The sequence below is a fragment of the Gorilla gorilla genome, chromosome 16, assembly GCF_029281585.2.
Source record: "Gorilla gorilla gorilla isolate KB3781 chromosome 16, NHGRI_mGorGor1-v2.1_pri, whole genome shotgun sequence".
In the NCBI taxonomy this organism is placed as follows: domain Eukaryota; kingdom Metazoa; phylum Chordata; class Mammalia; order Primates; family Hominidae; genus Gorilla; species Gorilla gorilla.
In genome coordinates, this window is record NC_073240.2 from 73,339,002 (window position 1) to 73,352,680 (window position 13,679).

General features: G+C 37.2%; 1 protein-coding gene across 3 annotated transcripts in view; it reads left to right on the forward strand.

Moving 5' to 3' along the window:
* ARIH1 (ariadne RBR E3 ubiquitin protein ligase 1) overlaps positions 1 to 13,679 on the forward strand; it is a 111,867-nt gene that overhangs the window by 13,299 nt on the left and 84,889 nt on the right. The window contains exon 2 of one of the 3 annotated variants that reach the window (XM_031002294.3): positions 9,155 to 9,222. The exons of the other annotated variants lie outside the window; for them this stretch is intronic. Within the exon in view, the coding sequence (XP_030858154.1) occupies positions 9,155 to 9,222 (68 nt within the window). The remainder of the gene's footprint in view (positions 1 to 9,154; positions 9,223 to 13,679) is intronic. 3 annotated transcript variants of the gene reach the window in all.

Below are 13,679 nucleotides of genomic sequence, written 5' to 3' on the forward strand. Positions count from 1 at the left end.
CCACATCCAGTTATCCCTGATCAAGTTACCTCTGAAATTTGTTTCATGTTGTTGCTATCCTTTTTACTAACTAATCCTAGTTTAGGACCTTTTTATTTTGCCTCCTTGTCTCTGGGCTTCCAGTGTATCATTCTGTTACCAAACACAAATTTAATAGTCATCCTCCTGCTAAAAAGAGACTTTCTGTCAAAAGTCTATCCCAGACTCCTTACTGTGGCGTTCATGGCTTCCCCATCTTAACATAGCTAATTTTTTTCAATCTCATCTGCAGTTGTTCCTCATCCCTTATCACCCCCAGTTGCACTGTTTGTAATTCTTTACTGTGTAACACATATTTGTGTTTTCATGCTTTTGTTCATACTTGTCCCTCTTCTTTTGATACCTTTTCTTTCTATCTCTCTTTTTTCTTGAGACAGGGTTTTTGCTCTGTCGCTCAGGCTGGAGTGCAATGGCACGATCACGGCTCACTACAGCCTTGAACTCCTGGGCTCAAGCGATCCTCCCACCTCAGCCTCCTGAGTAGCTGGGACTACAGTTGCATGCCACTACACCTGGCTAATTTTTTGTATTATTATTTTTATTTATTTATTTTTTGTTTGTTTGTTTTGTTTTTGGTAGAGACAGAATTTTTTGCCATGTTGCCTAGACTGGTCTCGACCTCCTGGACTCAAACGATCTTCCCACCTCAGCCTCCCAAAGTGTTGGGATTACAGGCATGAGCCACCGTGCCCAGCTCTTTCTCTTCTTAACTGCCTGATATATTCCTATTGAGAATCTGCTAGGCTGGCTGCGGTGGCTCATCTCTTTTCAGGTTCTTCTCTACCTTTCCTGTGCTTCCTTATCTATGTTTGAATAGTGCTTCATATGGATATTTGGTATAGCCTATAAGAGGTTATGATATAGCTATCCCTATAGCCAAGCCTCTAGCTATATATGAGGGTTTTGAAGGTGAGAACTAAAACTCCTTCATCTTTGTGTTCATAGCAGAGTTTCTTCTCTGACAGAAGAAACTCAGTAAATATTTGTTGAAGTTTGTCCTTGCCTAGTAAATGCTTGCTTTCTCAGTTTCCTTGTGGTAAACCAAAGGGATCCAGACAAGATTTTCTTCTGGCACTAACAAATTATTTTATGATTTCTAGATAATGCCAAAGTGGTAGTGTAAGAAGATGGCAAGGAAGAAATGTTTGAATTCCAAGAGGACAAGCTTCTTAAGGTCCCTGAATATTCAGCCTTTTATGGGAAACTTTATTATTTGCGTATAGTTCCCTGGCGCTTTGTGTGAACTGACACAGTGATGATGTTAAAGACAGTGGAATCACCCAGGTGCAGTGGCTCACGCCTGCAATCCCAGAACTTTGGGAGGTTGAGGCCAGAGGATTACTTGAGTCTAGGAGTTTGAGACCAGCCTGGGCTACATAGACTTTTTCTCTACAAAAAAAAAAAAAATAAAATTAGCTGGGCTTGGTGGCATGTGCCTGTAGTCAGTTACTTGGGAGGCTGAAGTGGGAGAAGAGGACTACTGAGCTCAGGAGGTCAGTCAAGGCTGTAGGAAGCCGAGATTGTGCTACTGCACTCCAGCCTAGGCAACAAGGTGAGACCATGTCTCAAAAAAAAAAAAAAAAAAAAAAAGACAGTTGATTCAGTTTAATACAGTACTTCTCAAAGTATGGTCCATAAGAACAAAACTATTTAATAATAGCAGAAAGACACTATTTGCCTCTTAAAATGTTCTGGCATTTGTGCTGATGTTGCAGGGCAATGAGGAGGTAAAACCACTGGCACCTTAGTACAAAAGATATCAGTGGCACCAAAGTATGCTAGTAGTCATTGTGTTCTTCACTATCACACACTCAGAGTAAAAAAATACGTTTCACTTAATCCTAAATGAAGAAGTAAAAATTACTAGTTTTCTAAGTCTTTATTCCTTAAGGACACATCTTAATTGCTTGTGTGACAAAATGGGAGGTATGCCTAAAGCACTTCTGCATACTGAAGTATGGTGGTCGTCCCAAAATGAAAACATTTGTGTGTGCTTTTGACTTGTGAGCTTGTTTCTGTTTCTGGACCTACCCTGGGCAGGTTTCCACAGTTGAGAATCTTAGCGTATTGCTGTTACCTCAAATTTCCACACACTACCAGTTTGTCTTTTGAAATGTTATTCTTATAAGATGTCAACCCTGGTATGGTTCACTTTTGTTATATGTTGGCACCTCTGTGGGTTACGGAAAGCTTGCCCTCCAAAGCAACCAGTTAAGGTTTTTAGGAAAGGGAAATATTGATCTTTGTGGATAAGTAGAGTCTTGTTAAAAGCTATTAGAAGGCTCTCTTTGGAAAAGAATCAGAAAAATCAAAAGAACTGTGAAAAGGATGATAATAATGGAAAAGAGGCCTTTGTAGCCTTGTGAATGTAATACGTATAGTCACCACAGATTTTTCAGGGAGGCCAGTCACGGTGGTTCACGCCTGTAATCCCAGCACTTTGGGATGCTGAGGCAGGAGGATTGATAGAACCAAGGAGTTTGAGACCAGCCTGGGCAACATAGTGAGACCCCATCTCTAGCAAAAAAAAATGTTTTTCAGGGAATGCCGAAATGTCTCCTTCTCAAAAAAAAAAAAAAAAAAGTCTCCTTCTCTTACAAGTTAGTCACCTTACTCAGTTTATTACAGCAGGAGTTCCCAATCCCCAAGCTGTGGCCTGTTGTGAACTGGGCAGCACAGCAGGAGGTGAGCAGACAGCGAGCATTACCACCTGAGCTCTGCCTCTTGTCAGATTGGCAGCGGCATTATATTCTCATAGGAATGCAAACCCTATTGTAAATTGTGCATTCAAGGGATCTAGGTTGGCACTCCTTATGAGAATCTAATGCCTGATAATCTGAGGTGGAATATTCATTGTTATTGTCCGACTCCGCTCCCCTCCCTCTCCTTTCATGGAGAAATTGTCTTCCATGAAACCAGTCCCTAGTGCCAAAAAGTTGGGGACCACTGTACTGTAGTTTCAAAAATGTTCATATTTGGCCTAAATCTATAGTCTGAGGAAGCATATCAAATCTTTATCATTCATGACAAGCAGGGATGGGAGAAGAAGCAGGGATAGGAGTGGTTATGTGGGCAGCCAATAACATAGGAAACTTAAAAGGAACCTACTTAGCCAAACATGTTTTGAGCCTTTGAGTTCCAATGACTAAACAATGCAGATTAGGATAAAAGATTTGCTCACACCTGTAATCCCTGCACTTTGGGAGGCTGAGGTGGGCGGATCATGAGTTCAGGAGTTCAAGACCAGCCTGGCCAACATGGTGAAACCCCGTGCCTACTAAAAATATAAAAATTAGCCCGGTGTGGTGGCGTGCTCCTGTAATCCCAGCTACTCGGGAGGCTGAGGCAGGAGAATTGCTTGAACCTGGGAGGCAGAGGTTGCAGTGAGCCGAGATCGTGCCACTGCACTCCAGGCTGGATGACAGAGTAAGACTCTTGTCTCGAAAAAAATAAAAATAAAAAATAAAAGATTTATTAGCATGATAGATCAGGCTTTTCATAATGTGCACCTATCTACCTTAGCTGCCATTTCTTTATGCTTATTCGTATTATAGCATAAACATTCCCTGTGGAAATTTTCTGTATGCCTTTGTAAGGTTTTTTTCCTTTGCTTCAAATGCTTCCCCGCTACCCCTCCATACACCCATTCATACTTCATGACCCACTGTAAATATTGTTTCTTCCTTGAATCTTTCCCTGTGAGCCTCAGAATTTTGTATATACTTTTATAATAAGAAGCTCTTATCTCATTATTTCCTTACTAGATAGACTCTGAAATTCTTGGTTGTTTGATCAGTGTATTAATTTTGGTATTCACATTGTACCCACAAAGTTCCTGGAACATAGCTGATAGACATTGAGTGAAAAGTCAGATATGAATGAATTTTCTAATTGATTTTATTATTGATAAAAATAAGTCTTGGTACTATCCCCATTTTTTTCCTTTGTGAATTGTTCACATTTCTCTTCTACCAAATTCACTGAATTAACCCTTCCCTCATTCTCTGACATACTACTTTTTGCTCTTAACCAGTTATCTTACGGAACTTTAGTTATCACAACTGTTATGTGAAATAGGTGACATTTTTACTGTTTTGTGGTTAAGGAATTAGAGGCATAGAGGAATTAAATAACCAGCTTTTCATAGCTGGAGTTGGAACTCAGTATTTTATATCATTAAATATACACAAACATGTGAATGTTACTGTTGTGTGTGCTGGGTATTTTCTGTTTGCCTCTGCGGAACTCTTCTACCTTTTTCCATCCTGCTGTGCTCCAGAGGACTGACTTACACAGGCTGAGTCAATGGGCTCTGACTTGTGACTTCATTGCTGTGGCCTCTGAATCCAAATAAATGACTAAGAGTGGAATAGAGTCAGAAGTCTACCACATACCCCATTTAAGACTTTACAGCTTACATATGTACCATCCTCAAGAAAATATCAAGCCAAAATTGCTGTTACAACATTTACTGTTTTCTACTCTAAGCATTTAAAAACACAAAGTGTAATAAAAAATAATTCTCGACCAAAGTAATAGAATACATATATATTATATAAAATTTGTTCATTATTTATGTATGAAGTTACAAACTTAGACTAGTGGTCCACAAAGCCCAGCATTCTTCTGAAAGAAGCACTAAGAGATTCTGGAAGAATAGCACCGTGAAACTGTTATGGAGGCACTAGATAACAAATGCTTGCTTTAAAGGGAGAAGAGCCAGTTTATTTTGCTCGGTAATGAGAAAATAGTTCTTTAGTAAAGTTCTCAGGTGAGCTTATTACTAATGCCGTTTAACTTCAAATGTGAGAAAATATGTTTACTTTTTAACCTGTTCACCACTTCACCTCTTATGAAGGGGAAAACTTAGGGAGTGGGCCTCAAATTACTTGTCATTTAATTTGGAAATGTTCCTTTGAAATTTGGAAACGTATGTACATAATTTTAGTCACTGGTTTGTTACAGAATTTTTAAATGTAGTAATTACATTTCATTGGCCCTAAAAATGTTGTCTGTTTTTAATAGTCATCTCTAATTGTATTGCATTAATATAATAGCTGGGTCCTTAGGATATATGATAATGTATGAAGCTTGATTATAATGTTGCATTCCACCCAGCTATAAAGCCACAGTGGTGAAAATAGGACTTTTAAATATACAGAAGTATTCTAGTCACCCTTAGGAATGAAAGTATAACATTAAGCAATATTTGAAGATTTAAGGATGGCAGTAAGCTTGCCTAATCTTTGATTCATACCACTGTCAATACAGTTTTTGATTCACATAGAGTCAAATTAACAAGGTTGGAAGGATCCTAATGGTTATCCTAGCCAACCACATATCAAGTACTACCTCCCTGGTAAGTGGTCCTGTAGACTATTCTTAAATGTCTACTCTGGCTAAACCTTCACAGCTACTTCCAGAAGACCTCTGATTTAGAGTTCTTTCATACTCTGATTTTGTCTTCCTGTAGCTTTTTACCTGAACCTACCTGGTTCTAACCCTTCTCATGATAGCCATTCTATAATTTTAAAGACTTATTTAACATATTGGAGACTAGCAGTGCGATAACCTAATCCAGACTAACACTTTTTTTGTGGGGAGGTCAGAACCCAGAATAAAGCTGCTGCTTATTCTGGTTTACTTCTTATGGATTGTTGATTAGAAAGATTATTCTGCACTGGTATTTTGGATTGAGGCCTGTGCATGTCTGTTCAGGCAAAGTTTACATAAGGTATAACACTACAGCAGCACATGTGCACCCTGCTCAATTAAATAAATATCAGGCAGATCTGTTTGTTCATACCCTCATTGCAGATACTGAAGGGTTGGTGGGTTTTGCAGTAACAAATAAGTAATTCATCTTGATATTACTATATTAATAGTTTTGGGTTCTGTATATTTTCTCTGACTCAGAATTTATAAAAATAAAAGCACTTTCTAGACAGTTAACTAGTTAGCTCTGAGTAGAATGTTTTCTACTACATTTTTAAAGATTCTAGATCATTTTAAGCAAAGAATATTGAAATTGCATTGCAAACTTATCTTTGTGAATCAGGTTTTTCTTCATTCAATGTACAAAACAAAATATAGAAATAAGATGTATACTGAGCTTTTCTCCATAACCTCAGATTTTTTAAAAAAAGTTAAAACAGTCTTAGTATGCTAAGAGTGACTGTTTATAAACTTTTTTAAAGGATTTTAAATTTTTTATTGTTTGACTGTGCATACATATATTTTCTTGGTTCAAATTCAAAAAGCACAAAAGATTTAAAAAAAACATGTATATCTGCCTTTATACCTCAACTACCTGGTTCCCTCCCTCACAGTATTATTGATGTCTTAGTACTTTTCTCATAAATGCAGAACCCTTCCCTAACCTGATTTTTATATTTCTTATAAGATCCTAAATAATCATATTATAGTTTATGAATTTCTGAGGTTAGTGGGTCCCTAAATATAATGCTTCAGTTTAATTGGGAACCATTTGTAAATTGAGTACTTGATTTATTTTTATCAGCTGAGATTTCTTTAGCTGCCACACTGCTGGGGGAATACAGATAATGGACAACTCTTTAAGAAATAATGTATAAATAAATTAAAATGCGATGCTTTGTTTCATAGTAGAAGCATAAGGTCGAGAAGGAATATTTAATGCTCTTCTCTGGGAGGACCGACTTGCTGGTAGGAATGGAAGCTGAATTTTGAAAAATGAATGGTAGCTTACTAGGCAGATGGGGTTAGAGGTGGCATTCCAGACAAAGGAGGAAGAGGAATGGAAGAAGTTCTGGTATGTTGAATGAACAATAAGGAATTGAATATTGCTGAAATTACTGGGAAGTAGAGTGGTAGGAGCTGGGGCTAGACAGGCAGTGTGATCAGATTGTGAAAGCTTTTAGCGTAGTGCTGTTGAGATGGACTTAATTCACTAGGACTACGTGAAACAACTTTAAACTTTTAAATTAATAAGGAATTAGAGTTTAAAAGACCACTCTGTTGGTACTATAGGAAATAAATGAGAACAGGACGAGATTAGGAAACTGGGAGAGTAGTGAGTAATCCATTAGAATAACCTGTGAAAGAAATGGGTTAGCAAGGCTGGAATGGAGGAGGGAAGGCATTCAAGATACCGTGAGAAATGATGAATTATTAGGAAAAAAAAAAACTTAGTGATTAAGTCTTTGGTGTCATTTAGAACCACATTCAGTTCCAGCTTTGCCTTTTACCAGCTTTGTGACTTCGTATGTAAATTTGATTTTAATAAATTCTGTTTCATCATCTGTGAGTATTGTAATTGTGTAGTTGAAGCTTTAAGCGACTTTCATTTAACTAACTTGGTGAATAGTTAATAGTTGCTCTCCATTCCCTCAGTAAAAGAGACCTAGGGCAGTGTTCATGACAGGCTCTCAGCTTGTCAGCCTAAGTGGCAAAATTAACCAGTCACGATAGCCCTTATACTGTGTGATATCATTTATACAAAATGTCCTGAATTGGCAAATCTATAGAGATAGAAAGTAGATCAGTGGTTGTCAGAGGCTGAGTGGGGGAAATGGGGAGTGACTGCTAATGAGTATAGGGTTTCTTTTTAGGGTGATGAAATGTTCTAAAATTAATGGTTGACACAACTGTCACAACTCTGTGAATATAGTCAAAACCACTGAACTACTTTTGAGAGTTAATTTCATGGTATATCTCAAGTTGTCACAGAAAAAAAAGTCTAATTCAGTATTCCCCATTTGTCCAATATGTCTTTTATAGCTTTTCTTCTTTCGGTCAAGGATCATGGATTGCATTTGGTTATCATGTGTCTTTATTTATCCATGTTCTTGATGGGTTAAAATAATAAAGAATATACAAATGGTTAGATCTCCTATAAACAAAAGAATATACAAATGGTTAGATCTCCTATAAACAAAAGTTTCCTGAAACTTCCTTAAACATGTAGCATGGATCTAGTTTATTTTAGATGCATGCAAAATAAAACAATTGATTAAATTAAAATTGTTCTTTCATGGCTGTAAGCTCTTGGTGAAGACAGGTCAGACAGGTATTTGGGTTAATGTCAGGCAAAAATTTCTGTATCAAAACACAATATTTATACTGGCTTGAGCTAGAATGTTGAGACACTGTTTTAAGGTTTGTTTTTTAAAAATAGCTTTTAGAAGCTTATTGAGGTGTAACTATATATGCTATATAAACTATGATATACAAGTATATATACTATACAAAAATATATCTTACAATTTTTTTCCTCAAGAGATACTGTTTTTCTGTCACCCAAGCTGGAGTGCAGTGGTGTAATCACAGCTCACCGCAGCCTTCAACTCCTGGGCTCGAGCAATCCTTCCGCCTCAGCCTCCTGAGCAGCTGGGACTACAGGCACACACCACCACACCTAATTGAAAAAAAAGTTTTTTTAGAGATGGGGTCTGTTGTCCAGGCTAGTCCCAAACTCCTGGCTTCAGGCAGTCCTCCCACCTCAGCCTACCAAAGTGTTGGGATTACAAGCTTGAGCCCTGTGCCTGGCCATAGTTTTGTATATAAATGTCTTACTATTATAGTTTGATAATCGACCTAAATAATACTGTTACATATTGTTTTAAGCCCCCAAAGTTGTCTTACCTAGATGTGGTTCTAGCAAACGTTTTTATAAAGGCAGGAATGTAGAATGGCAAAATGCTGAAATACAAACATACTCTAAGCACACAGACCTTAGCGTCACAGTAGAAACTTCCTGCTTGCAATAATTGCCATTTTAATTTTGGTGCAGAAAGCCTTCTATGGATGTGATAGTTTATGTACCAAAGAGCAATCTCTATTTGAAGAAACTGTGTGGCCTGGTTACAAAAGTGCCTACTGTATCTGTAACTATCAGTGGTATTAAAAATACTGATTTATTTTGCCTGTTGCGATAATCAAGAATAGCTTATTTGGATATATGCATGGGATGGTTGCAAATACCAAGTTCAGGTATTTTACTATAGAATATAGATAGGGGTGTTTTCTTCTGGTTTTCCCCACCCCTTTATATATATCTTGATTTTAATTTTTATCAAGTGTGTCTCTTTGGCCTTTGCCGCTGTGGCCCATTGATCTGTCCATCTGTCTGTTACAGTGCATATTGGGTACTTCCAGAAGTATGAATTCAGTGATGCAAAGGACAGGCGGGCTGCAGCAGCAAAGGTAGGACAGAATCATTCCAAAGACAAGTCATTAAAGGACCATTAAACACACATACTTACACACAGACATTGGCAACCAGTACCTCATTATTTAAGGGCACATCATTTATCCTATAAATCTTTGTGGGAAAGCTTGTTTTGACATGACAAATGTGATGTACTTGTAAAGGGCACAACTTTATTATTATGTTTTAAACCAGAAGCCTACTTGGCACTTAGGCAACAAAGTAAATGGCATTTGCCACTGTCTTTAAGATGCCGAATAATAGAAGAGATAATTAAATGGAGGATATTAATGGTATTAATTTGATTCATGGAGCTGGCTGATTTTCAGAAACTATGATAAAGGATCCTATTTTGTAAACTGGGAGGAGAAACAGAGAAGATAGATTGAGCTATGTGTGTATATTTATGTGTTAATGTTTGTTTATATTCCTGACTCTGTAATATTTTGATGAAAATAATCTAAATCTTCCTGTTATTTCGCTGACGTCACTATGAGGAAGATTAAGAAATTCTATTTAAATGTTTGTACCATTTACTTAAGTATTTGTATCAGTTTACTTGCTAAATGACAGCAGTTATAATAGCAATTTCTGGCTTAAAAAAAAACAGGGTTAGGATGGAAGGGCAATAGCATTTTTATACTGAATCCTAAAACATCAGTTATAGACAAGTTTTAAAACTTAATCATATGTTGCAAACACTTGAAGATGAAATGGAAGGCTTATAAGGTTAAGTGTTAGGTTTTATGTGTCATTCTAGTATTGGCTGAAAAGTGAGTGCTATAGGGATGGTGGAATGATGCAGATATTTGCATCATTTTCTATGCTGTTATGCTTCTAAAAAGAAGAGGCTATGTTTCCCTGAATAGGTTAATAGAGTGCTTCTCAAGGCTTCCCAAATGAAATGTCAGACAAAAATATGTATTTGTTCTTCAGTGAAGATTGTTGGGTTTTCAAACCAGCAATCTTAGCTGTAAAACCTAAGATCTTACCACAGCCTAAATTGTGACTCAAATGCTGATGTTAGTTAATACTTTTGTAAACTCCATATACTATATTGAGGAGATCTAGTTTCTTGCATGTGGAAGTGAAGCTTCATAATATACCATAGTAGGGATGTTTCGAATCAATAGTGTTAAAATGTTTTGGGTTTTTTAAGATTTTTTTTCAGCTGGTCTTGGAAACCTTTTCAGTTATCTGTTTTTGATTCTACCAAAGGTATTTAGGTATTTAATGCTCCACTAAATAGATCACAAAAGGGGAGTCTTAAGGAGGTGAAGATGTGAACTTCTTGACTAGATGTAAATCACTGCTCAGAAAGATTTGACTTTGTAAATGATGCATTCTTATGTCAATAGACTTTAATCTGCAACCAAAATGTTTTTTTTAAATAAAAATGAGGCACATTTGTGCTTTCTCACTTCTGCTCCAATTCTACCTTATTCTGCAAGTTGCTATTTTTTCCTTTAGCAGTACACTATAGATTTGAAAATTGTATGGTATTTTCTAATATAACCATATCAGTTTATCAGTTTTCCTATTGTTGGACATCTAATTCACTCATATTTGTGTCTTCTTCCCTTCCCTTACAGAGTTTTTGTAAAGAAGGCTGAATGTTTTCAAAAGTTATGTTTATATTTACATGTGTGTGAACTACCATTTTCTGTATACCCTTGCTGATAACTATTAAGAATCTTGGTCTGGCATGGTGGCTCACGCCTGTGATCCCAGCACTTAGGGAGGCTGAGGCGGTGGATCACCCGAGGTCAGGAATTGGAGACCAGCCTGACCAACATGGCGAAACCCCGTCTCTACTAAAAATACAAAATTTAGCTGGGTGTGGTGGTGCATGCCTGTAATCCCAGCTACCTGGGAGGCTGAGGCAGGAGAATGGCTTGAACCCAGGAGGCGGAGGTTGCAGGGAGCCAAGATCGTGCCACTGCATTCCAGCCTGGGCAAGAAGAGTGAAACACTCCATCTCAAAAATTAAAAAAAAAAAAAAAGAACTCTTCAAATTTTTATTAATCTGGTAAAGAAAATACTAGTTGTTTTAATTTACATTTTTCTGAATTGCCTTTTTATATCGTTTGCACCTTTTCATAATTTTTTTTTTTTTTTTTTTTGAGACTAAGTCTTGCTCTGTCACCCAGGCTGGAGTGCAGTAGTGTGATCTCGGTTCACTGCGACCTCTGCCTCCCGGGTTCAAGCCATTCTCCCGCCTCCTCCTCCTGAGTAGCTGGGAGGCGCACACCACCACACTTGGCTAATTTTTGTATTTTTAGTAGAGACGGGGTTTCACCATGTTGGTCAGGCTGGCCTCGAACTTCTGATCTCAAATGATCCACCTGCCTTGGCCTCCCAAAGTGTTGGTGTGAGCCACTGAGCCCAGCCAGTAATGGTATTTAATGTATAATTATTGTAGCTCTTTCTCCAGTTTGTTATTTGTAAGAAAAAAAAGCAATACATGCATGTGGTAACAAATGTAAATGTTATATCTTACAATGATTACATTTATAGCTTTAATATGTCTCTTCCTTTTGACATTATCTCTTTCCTTTTTCTTCCTCCATCCTTGAGAACCCCGCTTTATGCCAGCTATAGTTATATGTTATCAAAATACTTTTGTCTTGTGATTATAAACAAATGTTATTAGTTCGCTTATAGCTTGATTTTTGAAGTGACATCATTGAATGTTTGTTTTTATGGTTTATAAATATCAATGACATTCTAAGTAGTGTATTATGATTACTGTTGCTTTTTGTTTTTAACAGGTCTAATTTCAAATGCTGTGAACCTTCCTAAGAACAGTACTCTGGTAGCAAGATGGTTTGGGTTTATTTATACTCCTTGGAGCCCTTCATTCTGCTCTTGTAATCAGGATGGCTTTCCCTCTAAGCCTCTTACATATAGCTCTCAACCACGGACTTTGCATCATTCTCCTGTGTTGGAGCCTCTGATTTTTAGATACATGTCTTTTTCTTGACTGAATCTCATTGTGCTGGACTGCATCCTTAATTTAACTCTCACAACACTTTTTTCCCCCCTGCAACACTTTTCTTAGGCTGTTACTTATTGTGGCTCTGATAATGTGCTTAATTTTCCTTCAAACTTGATTGCTAGATTGGCTAGATTGGAAACTCTAGATTAGAATATTTATGCAAGACATTGCCTTCTGCATTCACTGTTGGTGATAAGACTGATAGTAGTCTGGTTGTCATTTCTCTCTTTTTTTTTGAGTTGGAGTCTTGCTCTGTTGCCAGGCTGGAGTGCAGTGGCACGATCTCGTCTCACTGCAACCTCCACCTCCTGTGTTCAGGCGATTTCTCCTGCCTCAGCCTCCCGAGTAGCTGGGACTACAGGCGCGCACCACCATGCCCAGCTAATTTTTGTATTTTTAATAGAGACGGGGTTTCACTGTGTTGGCCAGGATGATGTCGATCTCTTGACCTCGTGATCTGCCCGCCTCGGCCTCCCAAAGTGCTGGGATTACAGGTGTGAGCCACTTTATGACTTTATTTATTTATTTATTTTTTAAGTTTCAGCCTTTTCTCTGAAGAGATGTAAGTGTGAATCTTCTGATCCATTGTGCTGGATCTTCAGTGGACCCTTTCAACTGGAAGACTTGTGTCCTTATAAAGCTTTGGGGAATTAACTTCTGTTACTGCTTTGCTAATTTCATTCCCTCTCTTCTTCTTTTGGAATTCCTATCAGTTGAATGTGAAAAACAATGGATATAACTTAAAATAATGATAAGTTCTGGAAGAAAGATTGAGAGGTGCATGTAGTGTGCTAAATCCTCATCTTTCACATTAGGAAGGTGACAGATAATATCTAAAATAGAAAAATAATAACTCCTTGAGCATAAGCATATTTAGCATAAAAGTAAATACTGGAAGACACAGAAGAGTTTAAAATGGTTACCTCAGAGGATTAGAAATCAGTAGTGACTGAAGTATGGCAAAGAACACTGTTAAATCTTGCAGTACCATTAACTTCTAAAACTATGTATGTATATTAAATAAAATAACTTAAAAGTGATTTAATGTAATCCTTAAGGTCTACATTTAATGATACCTTCATTCTTTAAAATATCGTCAGGAAGTTTATGTAGACGTGTTCTTAGACGAAATATTCACTATCAGCCTTCATGGGAGGAGGTACACACTATGTATTCCTTTGTCATGATTCGTAATTATTGAGCTGTGTATTTTGAGAATAATTGACAGAGAATGTACTGGAGATTTACATGGCCTGTTATTGCTTGGTTTTAAAACTTAAAGGATACAGGGGTATATTTTTGTCTAATTCAAGATCATTTGGATTTATGACTCTTATTAGCTTTAAAGAAGCCTACAATGGCTTTTTTCAAAAATAGAATTTTTCTTAGAAAACAGTTTTTAAGAGACAAATTTATTTAAATGCCCACTCTTTTAAAATAAAGTTAGAAGTATGG